General features: G+C 43.0%; 1 protein-coding gene across 4 annotated transcripts in view; it reads right to left on the bottom strand.

The window, feature by feature from the left end:
• Window positions 1–21,117, bottom strand: part of LOC138201476 (mitogen-activated protein kinase kinase kinase kinase 4-like) — a 109,660-nt gene that overhangs the window by 26,938 nt on the left and 61,605 nt on the right. For 3 of the 4 annotated variants that reach the window (XM_069155004.1, XM_069155006.1, XM_069155005.1), the window contains exons 4-14: window positions 18,130–18,255; window positions 15,534–15,644; window positions 14,855–14,945; window positions 14,377–14,507; window positions 13,924–13,978; window positions 13,345–13,423; window positions 13,061–13,236; window positions 12,828–12,900; window positions 8,087–8,297; window positions 4,537–4,698; window positions 3,506–3,592 (exon numbers count right to left, since the gene is read on the bottom strand). In XM_069155004.1, the coding sequence (XP_069011105.1) occupies window positions 3,506–3,592; window positions 4,537–4,698; window positions 8,087–8,297; window positions 12,828–12,900; window positions 13,061–13,236; window positions 13,345–13,423; window positions 13,924–13,978; window positions 14,377–14,507; window positions 14,855–14,945; window positions 15,534–15,644; window positions 18,130–18,255 (1,302 nt within the window). Of the gene's footprint in view, window positions 1–1,353; window positions 1,693–3,505; window positions 3,593–4,536; window positions 4,699–8,086; window positions 8,298–12,827; window positions 12,901–13,060; window positions 13,237–13,344; window positions 13,424–13,923; window positions 13,979–14,376; window positions 14,508–14,854; window positions 14,946–15,533; window positions 15,645–18,129; window positions 18,256–21,117 lie in introns of all 4 variants that reach the window. The other variant, XM_069155007.1, reaches the window with a different exon arrangement.

The raw sequence follows: 21,117 nt of genomic DNA, 5'->3' as shown, positions 1-21,117 counted from the left end.
CCACACAAAATTGTTTATTTTTCATTACTGCTACTGGACAGAAGAATCAGTGTGTTTATTGAGTGTGTTAAACGGAGGGCTTGTAAACACCTTCATTTCTGGGTAAAATAATTAAAGCTGCAGATATGTTGGTGGATGATGTGTTCACGTGCTGAGGTCATTTCCGGTCAGTGCAGAACGGCAGATTGAAACAACACCGTTCTGTCGAAATACCTGCACTACACAAGTAAGAGTCCAAACATGTAAGAGCACTATTTGTTTGTGTACTGAGGGAAGTACGTCATTTGGAACACAGCACCTGATTTGTGTTTTTACTGAAATGAATACCTGAACCATTTCTAGACAAAAACCCACTAAACTAAAAGACTACATGTAACGTTTGGTCAGTGAGCTCCTTTTAGATCCTGTTATTTTCCTTTTTCTCCCCCACCAGGCACTACAGGAACACCAGGGCGCCAGAAAGAGAAAGGGAGAGACTGGGAGTCACACTGAGGACTAATGAGGTGGTTCATTATTACACTAACTTCATTCATATGGTGACAAAGACAACAGGGAGGCTCATTAGAGGAGCAGTCGTGTCCTTGCTGGGTAGGAGGAGGTGCTCAGGTGAGCGTTTCACAGAAAACTCTTCCACAGGGGTTCAGTCAGGTGGAAAACTCCCAAATAATGCCATCTTTTCTGAAGAAATCAGACTCCGTAGCCCCCAAAAATGATCTGACCTCAAGAATTAATGCAGCCACACGTCGGTATTCTACTTATAAAAACTTGGAAGGAGATCAAAATAGATTATATGACTATGACGCATATAAATTCCCTTCAGTTTTTAATTAAAAGCAGTTATCACTCTACAAAATCTGCTGTGACCTAGTCTGTGTAGATGTGATTTCAGGGTGAAATACACATACTTGAGTTTCCCTTAATTTAAGAATCAAATCTGAAAATGAAGATTTATCAACTACACCAACTGTATTTGGTTTGAGCTGCACAAGCCATTTGATAAGGTCTTTTCTTTTGAGAGCGGGTCTAAAGGAGAGTAGAAACATCTACTTTGAAATTGTATATAAAGATCAGAAGAGTGTTCTTTGATATATGAATATAAAGAAAGCCTTTTGCCAATAGTCCAAATCACTGGAGTATCTTTGCATCGTGGACCTGTTTAATGATCAGACTTGTGAGTTCAGACAGAGAGTACTAGTCACACAGCTCGTCTACAAAGCGTCCATTCATCCCACACCATCAGCTGGCTGTCACCATGTACACACAGCACACCGAGAGCAGTGGCAGTGAGTTCACACAAAGCAGAGGAAGCGGTCTACAGCGGTCAGTGTGCCGGCATGGAGTAGTGAGGTTCACCTCTCTGACTAGCTCAGAGTCAGGGGCGGAGCCTTGAAAGTTGTCGACCGGTTGCTTGGCTTCCGTTGTTTTTTCCAGACTGGAGCCCGGACTGGAGCGGGTCTCGTCAAAGTCATCGATCTGTGGTGGTTTAGATGTGTCCGGTTCAGGGGTCTGCAGGGGCTTCACCCTGTCGGGTCCCGGGCTCTGTGGGGGTTTGGTGCTCTGTTGCGGGGCGGCTTTGCTACTATCCTGGTTCTGATTGTGCTGGAGGGACAGCAGGTAGGCCTGCTCCTGCTGCAGCTGTCTCTGGAGCTTCTGGGCTTGTCGCTGCTCCTCGAGCTCCCGCCATTTATACTCCTGAGTACAGGGGAGGGTCAAGTTGAACCAACACCACTGATAGAAAGAGACTGGGAGAGCTGGACTGTTTCCACAACACTGTGACTCTTTAATGTTAAACGTTCAGGTTTAGATGACACCTCTGCAACTTTTGCAACTGCAACTTTTGTCAGATCATAAAATTATGAATTCTATAAGCAGAGGATAACAATGATTGATTATGAATAATTGTATTTTCTAGTTGCTAAGTCATTTTGATTTAAATTAAAAAAAAAAAAATTGTCTGTATTAATACCAGCACATGTATATATTTATGTGTTGTTTTGGCTTAATATTGTTTTTAATTTTTAAACAAGTTTTATCCGATTTGTTTTACATTCTGTATTACTTTGTGCAGCACTTTAGTCATCTTACATTGGGTGTAAATGTACATTAGAAGAAAACTGATTTAACTTGCATCAAGTGTCTTCGATCAATGTGTCCGGATAAAACAAAATGGTGGATGTGGATCTTTACAGTTAGTAGAGATTGAACACGATGTCTCTGAAAGAGCATGTCAGTGTTTTATAATACAACAGCGGCTCGACTTAAAGGCATTCTATTGAAATAATTAAAACATGATTCAAACAACCCAAACTGTTCTACTAATGATGAAGTCTCTGAAAAGCCACAGATTTTTCCACCTTTTCCTGTTCGGCCTCTGGTAATAACTGTTTATGTAGTACATCTGTTAGACACCTTGCATCATGTCACATTATTATAATCTTACCAATTGCTACTCTTTGTAAACTTTGTGTCCCGTTAACAAGCTAAGCTTGAAATCAGGCAGAGTTTAAATGAGAAATTCGAAGGGAAGAGGAGCTGCAGTGGGAGGTTCAACATTCATAATCCTGATCATTTCCATACAGTCCTTAAGAAAATAAAATACAATATTGCAAGAGCAAGCTTGTGTGGAAAATGTTCAATGTGTCTAAGAGCCACTTAACTCTGAACAAAAGCCACTGAAACATTAAAACAGTCATGATTTTTATGAATCAGGATAATTTCCGGAAGCTGCATTTATATATAGAAAGAGGTCATTAAATCAAAAGTGTAAAATGTATTTTCTTGAAGCTTTTCAAACTAAAAGTTGTATTACTTTGACACAGCCTCCATCGTGATGTAAAGGAAACTTGTTTTTTCAAATTAAAGTTTATGAATGGTGAATGTGTAGGAAGCAGAGAGCCCAGCCAGTGATGAAGTGATGGTGTGAAGCTGGAAGTGGGGATGTGATTGGCCATATCCGTTCATTATGTGAGTGTCCTCTGGAAGCCCCCAGAGGAACACAGTCCTTTAATAATGAAAAACATCCAGTCATCCCAACACACCACGGCTTCTCTGTGCGAGACCTGGAACATGTGGAATAAAAACAGGGGAAACCCTCACTTCCTGTTGGATGACTAGTTTCCTGGTGACGACGTCACCGTCAGTGAGGCCCCCGTAAAACTCCCGACTTCCCTGAGAATACTCGTTGTGTTTTGACCTCAACTGTTAATGGCTCCCCTCGGATCAGCACAAGTCACAATTTAGTCCCAAAAACTTGTTCAGAATGGAAGGTAATCAGGGAAAAAGCTTGTATAACAGAGCAATGAGTACCAGCATTATGAAATTTAACAACCTGGGAGCCGTGGAACCATTAAAACATAACTTGGGATATAGAAACAGATGGAAATAACATTAAGGAAATACAGATCTGGAGAGGCAAAGGAACGAAAGAGAAAGGGGCCAATAATGTTAAAGGGAAAATATATAAATGTTGATGTCCCGGGTTTGAACTGGGGGGTCGAACACTCACCAGAAGCATGGCCTGCTCATGGAGGAGCTGCTGCTGCAGGATCTCCAGGTGCCTCTGCTCCTCCTCCAGCTGACGACGGATGTACTCCTGTCAATCAAACACAGCCCATCCCACTTCTTCAGCGTTTTTACAGTCTTGTCTCAATATTTTTCTTTTTTTTTTTTTTTTTTCCACTGCAAAAGATGGTCAGACTGAAAGACTGCTTGTCAAATAAAATAAAAAAGTCCGACCTAAATATCGACAGGTTTTTTTGTTTTTTTTCCAGAACAGTTCATTCGTAAAGAGACTGTGAGCCAAATTGTTATTTTTTATATGCAGATATATTTTGAAATATTACGACAGTAAATGTCAAACTGAAACAAAAAATAACTCTCAAGATCTTAAAGAGTCTAAATCAAGCGGCAATAAACACTGATGTCAACCATTAGTTTGCGAGCTGCCGTTCTGAAGCCTCGATTTCGGATTCTGACCGTCGCCATCTTGCTATTTTGGAGCCAGAAGTGATGATATCTGGACGAGCTGGGTGGGAGCAGTGGACCTGGATCGATCTGATTGGGAACCCGAGGGCACGGTGCCCCGCTCATCTATAACATAAACCTGACTGCACCACAGGCCTGTCAATCAAAAGTGCCACTTTTTCAGCCCTAATATCAATTCATTATGGGATTATTATCAGATGGACCGCCTGAAAACTAATAGGAAGGAGGGGCTTTAGCGAATGAACTTTGATTTCATGAGTGACGTTAAATAGCAGTTTAGGAGCCAGAGGCTTCTTTTAGCCAACCCCTTGTGACTCTCGGTAGTATTGCAGCTTAAGGCACTCGCTTTCAGACCAGGAAGCTTCATCCCTTTTTTTATAGGGTCAAAATAAGAAATGATTGCATTCATATTTGGTAAATCAAAGACTCCCTAAATCCTCACATATTCCATAACTTGCACATACATAAGACATAAACTTTTCATTTAGCAGCGTGTCCACTTGTTTTTGTCTTTCGTTGTTTTATTCCCCTTTCTGTGGTTTAAGTTCGTACCTGTTCTCGGTCGGCCCTTCTCTTCTCCTCCTCGGCCCTCCTGCGCTCCTCTTCCTCTTTGCGGCGTCGCTCCATCTCCTCGACGCGTCTCTTCTCCTCCTGCTCACGCCGGCGCTGCTCGCGCTCCTGCTGCCTCCTCATCTCCCGTTCACGCCGTTGTTGCTGCGAGTGGACACGAAGAAACCGGCTCAGTGTCCTACTTCTGATTTTTTTTTTGTCTAGTCATATGAGACACAGCGCTCATCGGTGTGAGACCAGAAGCGCCATGACTGGTACAATATTATTGTGAATTGACCTACATGAGGAGGAGCTAAAGAATCAGATCCATCAGGGGGAGACCTACATGAAACTTCTGTTACAACTTCAAACTGTCTATTTGTGTTGCTGGAACTCTTTCACTCATTTAAGAGTCTTCGGTGCCACCACACACTCAGTATAATTTCAAAGTATGTAATATAGCTGTCAGTCAACTAGAGGACACCGTGTCAGTGTCACGTTTTGCCTTACATCTGCGTGAAAAGTACACGCATGTACAGTATGACCAGGGGCGAAGTAGGAGGTCATGTGACAAAGGTCATTTGACAAAGTACAAATTGCTAATGTCCATGCAGGGAGGTAGCCTGGTTGGTTGTAATGGATCAAACCCAGGATACCAGGAGACTTTTTTGCCCGAACCAAGAAGATTGTGTGCCTAACCCTAACCATGTGTTTGTTTGTTTTTCCCCAAACACACATTTTTCCAGATTTTTTTTTTAGTAGTCATCATAAGAGGGTGCACGAAAAAGTTCAGAGACTCAAGCGATGAAATTGAAAATACTTACGAAGCTTACAGATTCTCTGTGCACATCACGATGCTGCGCACGGTTCGCGCGCAACAAGGGCAGTCGCCGAACTTTTGTTCCACTCTCGTATGCTATTTCATTCAAATCCAAAGGTTTGCCAAGGAATTTTCAAGGCCACACTAATGTGCCTTAAATTATAAGGATTTTAGCAACCCTTAAAATGGACAAAGCTACTGTATGATGTCTGTTTTTGGATGGTTTGTCTGTTTACACGTGTTTTTGGATGGACGAAGAAGACCAGTGTATTTTAGGGAACACATCTCCGTATATAAATAGAACCTGGATGAGCTGAAGTGACAAGAAAGTTACCATGTCATCATTTTGAGGACAGCATTAAGACTTGATCACTTAATCAGAGTCAAAGTTTAAGCCTGACAGGCAGAGCGTTTGTGTAAACGTGGACAGATGAAGGAACTACACTGATTTCTGTCCGTTGGTGTGTTACGAGAAGCTGCGGGACATCGTTTGCGGTTCCGTGACGCGTCGTGTTTGTACAAACTCTCAGCATTCAGTACTCCAAAGGAGGTAATCTTTCAAAACAGGAGAGCACATGTACGGTGTTTGCCTGACACGGCCTGCGTTCATCTGTGGCTTCCACGGTCTGATTCATCTACAAGCACCGTCACGAATCAAAAACAGAGCCGTGAGCTGTAAGAAGCTGTGAGAAAACAGGAGCATAAATACCCCCCCCCCCCCCCCCCACCCTCCTCTCGTCCCCCCCGCCCTCTCGCCACAGAGGGTTTTCACTTGTGAGGTGGAGTGACTTCACATGTGCCTAGTGGCTGTTTGAGCATATTTAAATTTGCTCCAGCACTGCCTCATTTTACATTTTCATCTGTTTGTCAGTCCCTCTTAAAGTATTTAGGTCTGTCTCTTAACCTTTCCTTCCACTGAATTTAGTTCGGTCTACTCCTGTCCAAATTTATGTAATCATCTCCTCGTGGCTCTGTTCCTCTCTCCACTTCCCCCCTCTCGGCTATCACCGTACATGTTTCTCTCTCCTCTGAGGGGAGTGTCAAGGAAATGGAGCCGGGCTCGTGCAGACGCTAATAGAAAAGGACCACAGCTCAAAGAGATAAAGGATAATTATAAAAAGGGTTTTCAAATTTGTTCTCTGGGGACACCAATTAACTGATTTCCCCCCACTGCGGCCTTAAAATTGATTTTGGAGTGATTCAAATAAAAATATCAAGCAAAAAAAATCTATCCGCTAAACCCCGAGTCAAAAGCCTCTTATCTTCGTAAACCAATATAAATGTTCACACATATAAATTGCACCTGACAAACTGTCTGAATGGCTCCGGGTCCTCACGGTTTTATCTCTACACAAACAAGTTGAGACCAGCGTGGACTTGAGCTGAAACCAAAGTCTGTCCATAAAACCAGGATAATGTACTCTGTGACAGATACTTTCTACTCAGGAAACAGTCCCGTTGTTCAGACAGTGACCTGAGATACTGATTCTGACTATATGTCTTTCTAAAATGATTTTTACTTTTTTTTTTTTTAATGTATGTTTTAAATGCTGTGAACATCGGAGGCAAAATACTCCTAACCTGTATTGTATTTCGGAGGAAACACGGATCTTAGATGGAGTTCTAAAAACCTGGACAAACTAAACCAAACCTGTTGTTGTGGTTAGATAAAACAAAGATAAGTACGAATATCTTATTGTTTTATAGTCTTTTTTATGTTGACAACAACAAGATTGAAAATGGGATGTAAGGCAGCTTAATTTCTTAATCAAAAGATCTGTTGTATGTGTGCATGTTTTGCTTTGTTTTATTCAATTTATCCAACAAGTCCTCCAACTCATACGACCATACAGGTTGTTTGTTCCTGCTTTTGAATATGACCCACAAGAGTGTATTATCACCCCTGGTCAGGTTTCAGCACACGAACCACTGACTTCAAACCTGTTGTGCATTTAAGTGACTACTTCCTTAAAGTAAAGTAAATAAGGTTTTTTTTGTTTTTTTTTAACTGTCATTACTCCTGGTTGGAAACATAAACAAATATCAATTTCCTGCCCCCAAGTCCACTTTTGTATCTAACCATCCACCCAAACCACCTCCTGACAAGGAAGAACTCTCATTATAGAGACGTCATCTGAACCGCTTCACTTCTCCTGGACATCAGATTGTCGTTACTTATAGGACCACCAGAGGTCGCTTATGTCTAAAATGTCACAGTGACGAGCAATAAGTTGCCTGCACGAAAAAAAAGCTATCTACAGTGACTGACCAACAGCAATAAATAGGGTTTATGGAGCAGAGCAGCAACATGTTGGAAGTTCTACTAGTACAGTAACTTGTCATATATGCATAAAGCACATCTACCGCTGGTAGTGCTTTTAATTTTTCCTGCATCAAACCACCTATATCAGCCTGTTGGTATTTTAAAATTGAAGAAAACACAAGGTGACTGCTCCAAAGACTATACAACATATTCACATTGTTGTTAAACAGCAGCCTTGTAAAAATGATGACGTCATTCACTCTTGAAGGAGACTCTCTCCTGCTTGTTATGGATCTGTGTATGAGCCTTCATAAATTACTCAACTCTTTCCCTGCAAGAGGATTATTAATAGTCCTATTCAAACCTTCAGTGTCAGCAGTTTATAGCCGATTCTTCTCGCAAGGTCTGACCTCACCACTATTTACAAAATTTGGGGTTCATTCAGCTTGAGCTAGGACCCGTGCGCTCACCTCCTCCAGCCGTCTCCGCTGCTCCTTCTGCTGCTCGATACGTTTCTGCCTCTCGGCCAGCAGTTGGCGCTTGTACTCCTCCTGCTCCCGGAGCTGCTGCTCCTGGAGGAGCTGCTGGCGGCGCAGAGCCTCCGAGCGCTCCTTGTTCTCCTGCTGCAGCCGGATGAAGTCACGGCGCAAAGTCGACTCGCCCGGCACGTTGACTATGGAGCTGTATGGAGGACACAGTGAGAGGAATGAGGTGGTCTGTCCACGTGGAGAAATGAACATACAACTTGTTTGAAGAAGAGGTTTTCAAAGTTTGGCCAGAAAACATGAAGAAAACACTGAATTTGAGAAGATTATAATAATACATTTCTATTTGACAAGAAATCTTAACATACGCTGGTTCCAGTCTAGAAATAAGTCAATTCTATGAAAATGTACATGTTCAAACTTTTGAAATAAATAGAATAAGCTGATTTTTAGATCAAATGACTTGAGATCAGACGACAGCACAATAATAGGTGAAATACACTGAATATTAGTAAATAATTCTCTTTTTAAAAGGAAATGACTTCAAACTGGTGAAGTAGTGACTTGAAACAAGTTGGCTCATCTTATACGTAGAAAACACATATTTAATTTAATACCAGAAGTATGAAGATCTTTCTTCATATCTCACATCTGAATCTTAACGTTCAGAATCGAACAGCTGACTTTACAATTCCTGGGCAACCTGCTCTGGAAATCATTACATTTCCAGTAATTCTAGTTTCAAGACATAGTGCTTAAAATAAGGCGTTGACAGCCTTTTGTTCTGATGGCGCCGTGCTCGTGGCAGCCTGTTACAGCAGCTCCCCCTAGTGTGTTTTGTTTTAAGTATTTTTCTTTCTTTTTCCTCTCTTCGGAGTTGTTTTTGTTTTCTTTCACGTGTGTTAAGTGACGGTCAGACATTGGACCGTAACTTTTCCAGTTTTCTGGTGGCTCTTCTTTTACTTTTTTCCCTCTTCGTAACGGAGAGCCACGCACTGGGGACTGGGGCCATTGTTTACTCTCGTGATCAGCTGATCACGTTGAGTAGGCCTCTGCTGCTGCTGCCCGGAGCGAGGCCTGAAATCCTGGACGAACATCGGAGAAGACGTCGGGGTTGCAGAGCTGGAGCTAAGCTGAAGGCGAAGAGGATGAGATATAAACCATCGGTACCGGCGATTTTAATGGGGAACGTGAGGTCGTTGGTTAACAAGACGGACGAGCTCGGCGCTGGTAAAGACCCAGAGAGAGTACCGGGAGTGCAGCATCATGTGTTTCACCGAGACGTGGCTGCACTCACATCTCCCGGACCACAGCGCGGCCGTACCCGGCTTCAGGACTGTTCGGGCGGACAGAGACGTTGTTCGGAGCGGTAAGAAGAAAGGTGGAGGGATTGCAGTCTATGTGAACGAGAGGTGGTGTAATCCCGACCACGTGTGTGTGAAGGAACGTTTCTGTAGCCCGGACATTGAACTTCTAGCCGTGGGGATGCGCCCTTATTATTTGCAGAGTGAGTTCTCGTCCGCCATTGTTAACGCTGTGTACATTCCTCCATCAGCTGACGTAGAGGCAGCAGTGGACACCATCCACTCCACTGTGTCCAAACTTCAGACTCAGCATCCCGGTGCATTTTTGGCAGTTACTGGAGACTTTAACCAGTCTGGATAAAGTACTGCCAACTTTGCACCAGTATATTAACTGCCCCACACGGGACAATAAAACTCTGGACTTACTGTATGCTAATGCCATGGATGCATACAGTACTACTGCCCTCCCCCCCTTGGTAGATCAGATCACAACCTGGTCCTGCTGACTCCCAAGTATGTTCCCCTGGTGCAGAGGCAGCCTGTAACCACCAGGACTGTGAGGAGGTGGACACAGGAGGCTAAAGACACCCTGCAGGACTGCTTTGAGTCCACGGACTGGAATGTGCTGTGTGGACCACATGGGGAGGACATCAACAGTGTGACGGACTGTATCACAGAATACATTAAATTCTGTGAACACACCACCGTACCATCCAGGACTGGACACTGCTTCTCCAACAACAAGCCGTGGATCACCAGTGACCTGAAAGTTCTTCTTAATCAGAAGAAAGCAGCCTTCAGGTCTGGGGACAGGGAGGAGCTCAGGAGAGTGCAGCGCCACCTGAAGGAGAAGATGAGGGAGTGCAAGGACTCCTACAGGAGGAAGCTGGAGGCCAAACTCCAGCAGAACAACGTGAGGGAGGTGTGGACCGGTATGAAGGAGATTACTGGCTTCAAGGGGAGAGAGAGACAACTAGGGGGAACCTGGAGAGGAACAACCAGGGGGAACCTGGAGAGGAACAACCAGGGGGAACCTGGAGAGGAACAATGAGCTAAATTGTTTCTTCAACAGGTTTAGTTCACAGCCCTAATCTGTCTCCTCCACACCTCCCACCTCCCAAACACCTCTGCTGCCTTCCCCCCTCCCCCCTCTATCCCTCCTGGTGAGCTGCATGGATACAGAGCCCTCAATCTCAAAGGGCTCTTCCTCCATCGACACCATAACCCCCCCTTCTGTGACGACTGGCCAGGTTAGGAAACAGCTGGAGAGACTCCACCAGCGCAAGGCTGCAGGACCTGACGGCATCAGCCCCGGGGTCCTGAAGACCTGCGCCGTCCAGCTGGCTGAGGTCCTACAACACCTCTTCAACCTGAGCCTGAAGCAGGAGGAGGTCCCGGTGCTGTGGAAGATGTCCTGCCTGGTTCCTGTACCAAATAAGATGACTCCATCTGGCCTCAACGACTACCGACCGGTTGCCCTCACATCTCATGTGATGAAGGTGCTGGAGAGGCTGGTCTTGGCCCACTTCAGGCCGCTGGTGAAATCTTCTCTGGACCCGCTGCAATTTGCGTACCAGCCTCATGTGGGAGTGGACGATGCCATCATCTACCTGCTGCAACGAGCTCAGTCTCACCTGGACGGAACCGGTGACTCTGTGAGAATCACTTTCTTTGATTTCTCCAGTGCATTCAACACCATCCAACCACTGCTACTGAGTGAGAAGCTGCGGGTGGTGGGGGTGGACACGTCCACCGTCTCCTGGATCAATGACTACCTGACAGGCAGACCACAGTTTGTCCATCTGGACAGTGTGCTGTCTGATATGGTGGTCAGTGGTATTGGAGCTCTACAGGGGACTGTTCTGTCTCCCTTTCTGTTCACCTTATACACAACTGACTTCCAGTACAACTCAGAGTCCTGCCATCTGCAGAAGTTCTCTGATGACTCTGTAGTGGTCGGGTGTATAAGGGATGGACGGGAGGACGAGTACAGAGCAGTAGTGGAGGACTTTGTGGAGCGGGTTGGTAGAAATCTCCTCCTTCTGAACGTGGCCAAGACCAGAGAGATGGTGGTTGACTTCAGGAGGAAGACGACGGCTCCACAACCGCTGAGAGTTCTGGGAGAGGAGGTGGACATGGTGGAGGAGTACAAGTACCTGGTGTCTCCATGACAACAGACTGAACTGGAAGACCAACATCAACGCTGTCTACAAGAAGGTGATGAGTCGACTCTTTTTCTTGAGGAAACTTCGATCCTTCAATGTGTGCAGTGAGATGTTGGAGATGTTCTACCATCTGTTGTGGCCAGTGAACTGTACTTCTAGTAGTCTGCTGGGGGAGCAGCATTGGAGCCGGAGACACCAACAGACTTAACAAACTGGTTAAGAAGGCCGGCTCCATCATCGGCTACAAACTGGACAGCCTGGAAAAGGTGGTGGAGAGGAGGACGCTGAGGAAACTATTATCCATATTGGATAATCCTGTCCACCCTCTCCACCACCTGCTGCAGGGACAGAGGAGCGCTTTCTCCAGAAGACTCCTCCAGCTCCGCTGTCACAAGGACAGATACAGGAGATCATTCCTGATACAGGAGATCATTCCTGCCCACTGCAGTAAGACTGTACAATAACTCACCTCTGGCAAAATCCATCACACAACAATAACACCGTTGTCTGTTTTTCTTGTTTGTTCAAATATAAAAAAAACAACCTAAAAAAAACTTTGCACTATTGTTTAGTTAGTTTTAATTTAATTTAATTATTCTATCTTATTTTAGTCTATTTTATTGTTTATACTGTGCATTTTTATATTTAATATTTTACTGTTATTTTATTTCTTTCCTGTACCTATAAATGCTGCTGTAGCGAAAAAATGTCCCCTTGGGGATTAATAAAGTAACTACCTACCTACCTTTCAAGTGGATGTTTTACAGACATGTTCCTCAAATCAAGACAAAGATGACTTTCAGGAAAAAGCAACTGTTATATGAATTAAGTCAAGTGATTTGGCTGAATCTTCTCATACTAAAAACCAGACCAACTAGATTTTAAATCTACATGTAACATCCAGATTTTGCAATACAATGTAAGAATACTGAGAGTTTGGTATTTTAGTGGCATCACCGTAAGAATATATTCAAGGTACTTTATTATCTTTTGTAGTTGTTTCTTTCCTTTTTCACTTCTTTTAGAATTATTTCAAGAAAACATGAATGGATTCAATATTGTATTTCTGCTCTGCTCTTGAACTCATCACGTTAGTTGTGGTTGTGTGTTAGGAGAAACTTTTGTCTGATTGTTTGGAGCGCTGTTACAGAAGACGTATGTAAACTGATCCGCATACACTGAGAGGAAGAAGATAGAAATAAAACTGCACTGAAATATACAAGGCTGTTCCAAATGAAATAAATCACTGTATCTTACCTCGGCTCTCCTTCTTGCTCAGATGCTTCTTCCTCCTCCTCTTCACTGCCACTGTATTCATACTCTGTCTCATCTGTGGACAGTAACGACAAATAATTTAACAGTTATCATTAAAGTCATTTAAATGGTAAACTGAAAATCCATTAACAATAGAGTTAAACTTAAACCAAAAAGGCAATTATCAACCATCATTTTTTAGATTTACAACACTGTCTCCTCCCTCCTGAACTCACCTTTCTCGCCCCTCTTCTTCTTGGTCCGGTCGATGTGGTCTTTGAGCTGGATGCGGACCTGCCTCTCGTTGGGCTGGTCCCGGATGAAGGGGTGTTTGAGCAGCTGCTCGGTGGGAGGACGCTGCGTGTAGTTCTTCACCAGGCAGCCCTCGATGAAGCTGAAGAACTTCTTGGACCTGTTCGGGGCAGTTAAACGTCATTTTACTTTACATGTTCAGCCAGAAGTCCGTTTGTTAATATGGGACATTAGTTTGAAAGACAGAATAAAATAAACCCCGTCGCACCATTTTTTGGACTTGAGCCGAGGAGGAGGGTTTCTGGGAATGAGGAAGAGGGCTCTCATTGGATGCATGTCACACAGAGCTGCAGGAAACAAAAAAGACAGGAGAGGAGAGATCAGTGAGACCAAAACCTGTAAGAGTCACACTTTAGACAAAGCTTTTTGAGTATGTGTGATACTGTCAGAATAAAAGCTTGAATAGAAAGTCGATTGTGAAAAAGGTTTGGCTAGTAGCCTCTGCCTTGCTCGAGTTGTCGATCATTTATTTTCTGATTTATGTAACTTTTCCATGTGTCTCATACTTTCCTTACTATCTGCTGTCACAACACACTCTGAAAGCTTTATCTATATGAGCAGAAGTTGTAGAAAAGGGACATTTTTTTCCTGTTTTGTCCTCTAAATATTCCTCTAGATTTCCCTCTCAGTCTGTCCAACCAAGCGGCAAAAAAATAAATGCAGCACAGAGGCTTACAAACAACAGTGATATTACGATTTGTTCACCGCAATTACACCAGTTAGTCAAAGCTACTGTTTAATTGATTTATTGTTTTGTAAGTGTCAGGTTAATGTGGTATGAACTTACGGGGAGCTCCCTCAGCCATCTCTATGGCCGTGATTCCACAGGACCACAGGTCACTCTGAGGGAGAAGATAAGGTTAGTCAGTTGGTGTGCATATAAAGTGTATATTTCTCTCATTTAAACATGTCTATTCAAACCAAGGTGCAGCCACAGCAGTGGTCCTAAAACGTTTAAAGCTCTGTAAACCCCCTAAATTGAGAGACTGTTAGGGTTCGAAACCACAAACTAGCAGAATAATAACTGAAACAACATGGCCTGAATTTTTTTTTTAATTATTTTACAGCAAAATATGTCTGGTCTGGCATTTATAGTTTAGAAAAATACAGTAAAACTTTAGGCAGTTACCGAGGTTTAGATCAGATCTTCATCACCGGAATCAGGGACATGTCTGATTTAATTCACACTGTAGCACAAAACTCACGGACGCACTGTAAGAGAGCCAGTTTGTGTCCTTACCCGGTAGTCATAGGTAGCATCAGGGTTTTCATCACAAGCGATGACCTCCGGAGCCATCCAATATGGTGTCCCGATGAAGGTGTTCCTTCGACCTACCGTCCGGTCCAGCTGAGCACTCACACCGAAGTCCACTGAGAAGAAACACGAGTAAAACTCAGTGAAACGTGATTTAAAACAGTTCAGATCTTGTATGAAAGTAAACTAGGGGTCATTTCAATTTCAGGCCCAAAGTTAAATAAAACATCCAGCCACAAGCTGTGGGACCCATGTCAAGTCAAATTTGACTGGATTCGTCGTTTCCACAGACCTGCAACTGTCCAATCATGTGAAACATTAAGAAACAACGCTGGGAATGCAGAAGCTCTACTTGGCACTGACTCAAATCTGGTGCTGCAAACATTTGTCGGTGCAGGCTGTGCTCTCCGTCCACAGGCCCAGTCCAAACCCACAAATAAAGCAAAGACAAATCAGCTCATACCCAGTTTGACTTCAGCATTCTCAGTCAGCAGCACGTTTTGTCCCTTGATGTCACGATGGATGACATGATGAGCATGCAGGTGAGCTAATCCCTGTAGAGACACATGAAAAACAACATAATATAATATATTACAAAACTGTAATCATTAACACCATCAAAGATCAAAAACTGAAGTTTGACAACCGGAGTGTAAAAGTACCAGATGGACACACAAGTGTTTTCTTCTGTGTATTCATGTCATTATTTTTAGTTTAATTTTATACACTTTATTAATCCCCGAGGGGAAATTTCTTCGCTACAGCAGGGGGGCTCTCAGGGGTGAGATGCTGCAGCAGGCTGCCACTAGCGCGGCGCCAGGTAACCTGACGTGCATGTTTTTGGATGATGGGAGGAAGCCGGAGAACCCGGAGAGAACCCACGCAAGCACAGGGAGAACATGCAAACTCCGCACAGAAAGGCCCAGGACCGGATTCGAACCCGGAACCTTTTTGCTGTGAGGTGACAGTGCTAACCACTGCACCACAGGTGTTTATTAATGAAAGTAAAAGTGAAGAATACTAATATTAAGTGTGAATGTAGATCACAGTAATTAAACACTATTATCCCTCCTACTGGCAGACATTACAACAACAAGCAGACTAGTAAAGATGTCATTGGTGAGCTGTGAAAAAGGACTGACCCGGAGGATCTCTCTGGAGATGTAGGCGATCCAGTCCTCCTTCAGCGTGTTGCCTTTGGTGTTCTTCACCAGATCTGTGATGGAACCGGCACCACAGAACTCCATGACCAGCTGGAGGGAGAAGAAGAGGTAGTCAGAAGACCGTACGCCCATAAACACACACACAAACGCTCACCATCATTCTGACGTCTGCTGAAGCAACTTTTTTACCATCAATAAACTGTCACCATAGTGTAACTACCTTCAACAGGGACAACGACTCTTGGTCCCTAGCAGTTTGTACGCTGCATTTTCCAATTGTGAGCTACTTGAAAGTAAATCAGCTTCAGTGCTGTATGAAACAAACACTTTCAGAGTATCTGGTTACAAGAGACGTTAGAAGGAGTGAGAGCCGATGGAAAAATCACTTCCAACACGATTACCCTGTTCAGTGATTGAGACAGGAAGCAACGGGGCCACTGGGAAAAGTGGTGTTCGTGTAAAAGGAAACAGCATTAACGAAGCCCCTTGGTTCGCCGTAGGACAGAGACTCAAACAGCATCTTCAACACGAGATACGAAAGAACTAAAGAGGGCAAAGTAGCTCTCAAATGTCTTGTAGCCTCCACGTCACTCTTTTACACTAACACGCAGAGCTGGAAGACATCTTTAATGTAACTCTACAGGTGCTGAGCAGCATGGTGTCAGAAAATATATATTATAGATAAATATATTTATGTTACACTCACTGTTGTGCATTACATCAGACAAAACTCTGAAAATAAAAAAAAAAAACTTCAACGATTTTTGTTTGGATGATTCAATTAACAGAACAGAACAGAACTAAATAAAATAGAATAGAATAGAATAGGATCATCCAGCTCCAGTGAATATTATTGAACTACTGCCCAGCTCTAGGAGCTACAGTATGTTTTTTGTGGTGAGAACAATAATATTAGACAAAGATAGTTCATATTTAAAGAGAATATAAAAATATGAATTTGATTGCTGGCAGGTGGTTTTAATGTAAAGAGGACAATCGACTGCGATCCACACCGTTATTCATAACACTGGACGACATGGAAGGAAACCCCTCTCCTCATTTGCCTCTGCTTTTTGCATTATTCTTTAATGAGCACTAAGCTTGTGGTGGATTGCGTCTTGTGTTCATGCTGACCCACAGATATGAGCTTTACAAACCCGCTAAGTGGTTTTCAGGAGACAGCGGTTTAAAGTGATGGTCAGTGCAGAGCATGAATATCATAAAATCAACACATACACAAGTGTAACAACATGAGGCCACACCAGCGGAGGCTGTAAACGGGGTCGTGGAAGCAGCTGTAAAAACAAATACAGGGCCGCGTTGTGGAGTGAGAGAGAGACCTCTCCTCTCGAGGAACAGGAGAGCTGCAGGGTCGTAAAAAAAACGAGGCGATCCTGCCTTCAACAAACCGAGCAGCTGTAAATCTCTGTCCTCCTCCTCGTTCTCTCCCCTCGCTGCTTTACTCCCTTTTGTTTCTCATTTTCTCTTCATTTATTCTATTCATTTCCTCTGCACCGCCGTGTTTCTCCTCTCTTTGATCTGTTGTGTTTTTGTTTTGCTGTTTTCTCTTTCATTGCCCTCCCAATGTGAAGACCAGTACGCGCTGTAATGTTGAGGGAAATTTCAAACACCGTATAAATATTTGATTCTCTGATATGGTAACACCGACCAAGGACAGAGTGCAGATCTGTAATATCTGACATCTGTCATCAATATCAACACAGAGAGGTGAAAAATACCAACATAGGAGCACCGTATCTTTAATCCCTATTGATTTTTTTTACACAACAAACCTGGATATTATGGTCATTCAATGATCTCAATAACAAAAGTTAGAAATAATGTAAATTCAAGCAAACTTCAAACTGGTTAAATGAACTTCCAGTGCTACTCAGAGGGAAGACGTCTCCGCCTGAATCTGGACGTGATCTTATCAGGGATGGGTCATGATTTTCAAATTTTGTAATTGTCATTAAATAATACAAATAATTAGATTATTTATATGATTAAAATATTGTCTTCAAAAGGCATTCAGGCAGCTGGGAATTCCAAAATAAGAGCGTTCACATGAGGACAACAAACAGGCAACAAGGAAAACACCCAAAAACAACACAAACACTTCATCATCATCCACATAAACCAACACAGGGATGAAATGGAGCTCAGGAGGTCAGTATTATTTGTCCACTACATTTCTACATGTTTGGATGTACTGCCACGTCTATCATTTAATACACCGAGCTAACTAGGGAGGCTAGGCTAACCAATTCTGGATATTTCCTCTTATTTGTGTTCGGAGCAGACAGACTTCATCACAAACAGAGTCTTTGAAGAATAGTCAAAGAATTCCAGGAAAATATTGGATTGTATTTTTGCTTAAAAGTGCTTCATCCCTTGATTTGATTTCTTTGCTTGTTATCTAAGATGTGCTGTTGCTTGCAACGATTTATTTGCATTGACTTTTGTTAACAATTCAGAGGTTGTGAATTGAATAAAGTTTTCTGTATCAAATTTCAGGCGACTTGAACTCGTAACACTTTGCTGTAAAGACATTGGATCATCACATCGAACTTACCCAGAGCTGGTCATCATGGCCTGGTGGACTTTTCTTAATGAAGGCTCCATAGTAGGTGGCTATGTTTCTGTGGTGGGAGTACTTCTTCAGCATGTTGATTTCCAGCTTAATTTCCTCCTCTTCATCCTGCGAGGGAGAAAAAGAGAAAGAAAGGATGCCCATCATTGGTGAATTTAAAGACATTATTACCGCCTGACACAGCTGGGAAGCAATCATATGAACTAATGGAGGAGAACCAAACAAACAGTTTATTCTGGTCCGGTTGTTTGAAAGCTTCCACAGGAAGAAGCGTGGAAAATTTAACAACACTATTGAGGATCAGGTCATCTGGAAACGATGGCAGGAGATTCTCAAAATGTATTCACTTTTTGTTGCCTTTTTCTCCTGTGTTTATGAATCCCACTAATGGAAGTGTTGCTCCCACCTCTCTCTACAAGTCAAACCTACGGACAATTTACAACCTCTAATTTACCTATCACACATGTCTTTGGGCTGACCAGCAGGTCACTGTGCCGCCCCGTAAATATTCAATGAATATTCATCTTCAAGTCACCATACCAAAATCTTTTACTAATGGTTATTTGAAAGATAAACACACATAGCCTTTACTCTGAATGAGTATAAAAGAACTGGTTGCTGCTTTAAACCCACTGGCACCCCCCATAATACAGTATTTACAACTCTCATCTGAGCAGAACAAATGTCAACCAAAACCCGCAGGTCATCAGCTGGGAAATTTTGATGGGCATATTTACTATTTTCATATTTACTATCAAGGCAGTCTTCGCAATTCAGGTTATCTTTATTGAAGAGATTATAATACAGTAATTAACCGTTGTAGTCTTAAATCTTTGTTGACCCTGAAGGTTTGCAGGTTTGTACTTTACAGCATCATCTTTTGTTAAGTTGCCACAAACAATTTCAAGGCTGAGATCTTCTGTTCACAGGCAGCCTTCACTGATGGATGTCAAGCAGCTTCATAGAAAGAGTAGGGCTGCCATTCTGTTGACTCATATTTCTAATGGTGACACAGCAAAGTATTATAAAACACATGTGCCTTGTGTTTATGTTTCTTCCTGTTTGGTAGAAACCAGCCTATATTTTTACATTTACCTGAACTGTCAAAGCCTCGGTAAAGCTGCAACTCTGGGTTTTTCTTGTATTTGTCGGATTTGCGTCTGTTTATGAAAGTCAGGCCGAGCAAGGAAACAAACTCCGTCCAAAGCCATCTCACAAACGGATATCACTTCAAACAAACATGCAGATACAGCCTGAATTCGAAATGATAACAAAGCCGAACGAACCGGCGTCTCTCCCCGTCACACTCTCCGGATATCACAGCACAGACTCGGACAGGCACGTAACAAGATCGAGTGATTATTTCTCAATCACTGCGACATCACTAAAGCTGCGTGACATTTATTTGTGAGCGCTCTGCATCAGCTGGAGCCCGTGCGTTTGATCTCCCAATCCGACCGGGGCCGACAAGACATGACATTTTCACTGTTATTACGACCGGTCGATAAGCAGCGTCCGCAGCCCGGAGTCCTGAGCAAACCGAGTGTTGCAGCAACATCGCATGTCCACAAAGGAAAAGCTCCAAGGAGCTGAGAGGGAAACGGATTGAGCATTTTGTAGTACTGATGTCGCAACTCTACTACCCACACTTTCTGCACTGCTTTCCCAGAATACAAGTAAACTCAAGGGTATCAAGACTCCACTGTGCACATACCAATCAAGGGAAATCTTGAACCTCCAGCATTCATCCAGTGAACAGCAGAGTTCCAATTCAGTTCCACAAAGAAATGGTTTTCCAACGTCAGTGTGGAAAATAGTTCTGACCTCAACATGTGCCAACACCTTCGTGATGAACAAGACGCCGACCGTTTGGTTCTTTCTTGGTGTTTATAACCAAAGGCTACTTTGTCATAGCGTTAGACAAAATTACTGATCAGAGACCACAGCATTTATTTATCAACCAAAACACTCGACCCCGACCGATATATGGGCCAGCTTATTGTTCCGTCTGGTCCCGGGTCGGTAAGGATGTAAATGTTGCCCGATGTGCTAATATGAAAACTTTATTTTTGAATGCTTCGAAATGGTTCTATTTGTATTTTTGTGAATTACTATTTCTAATTAGAAAATTCCCAGTTAAGTATATTGGCCGACATTTCTTCAGCCTGATCCCTGTTGTCTACACTGTATAAAGACGTAGGAGGAAACACGGTGCAGTTAACAACAGGAAGCTCCAAGTACCGCAGATTAACAAGCAAATACAGACCAACCACAAGCAGAGCTCTGTGCTGAGAGCAACATGCCCTGTTTTTATCTGCTTTATGCTGGAAAAAAGATACTATTTCATGCAACAGGACCTAAAACAGTTACATAAGATTGTTAACAAAAGAATCCAATGTGGGGCAAAAATATAAAAGTGACATCAGACGGCATAAAGTTAAGTAAGAACAGTCATAACTGTAGGAGGCACATTAACAATTGGTATTAATGCTATCCTATGATAAATATTTCTTCCTACTGGTGAGTTAATGCTGCTTGACCACTGCCAAGACATGATTCAACCTTTGTATTTATCACCACCGGTAGCTACCTCACTGCTGGCTGTCAAATTCAATCTGGTCGTCAAATGTTGGCGGTGGCAGAAATGAAAGCACTGCTGCTTCAGAAGGGAGCAGGTGACAGGCAGCCGATGACTCTGCTGACATTTCTGAGCCAGCCCCAAAAGGTTAAAGGCCAATTCTGCCAAACTTGAGCATTTAAAGATAAAAGAGGCGTTCAGCGTCGAATGCCTGCAGCTCAGTTTCACTATCTCTAAAATACACAGCACTCAGTAAACCTCCTGTTTGGCAAACTGAAAGCTGGACTTGTAGTTCATGATCAAAAAAGAAGCCATTTTCATGCTGTCAGTCATTTTGGAAAAGAGACTACCACCAACTATTTTTTGTACTTTTAGCTTTTATCAAGTCAAAC

This window comes from Embiotoca jacksoni, unplaced genomic scaffold (assembly GCF_022577435.1).
Source record: "Embiotoca jacksoni isolate LCO1_2020_lvr unplaced genomic scaffold, fEmbJac1.0.p SCAF_2, whole genome shotgun sequence".
Taxonomy (NCBI): Eukaryota; Metazoa; Chordata; class Actinopteri; family Embiotocidae; genus Embiotoca; species Embiotoca jacksoni.
This window is presented reverse-complemented; position numbering and strand designations above follow the sequence as displayed.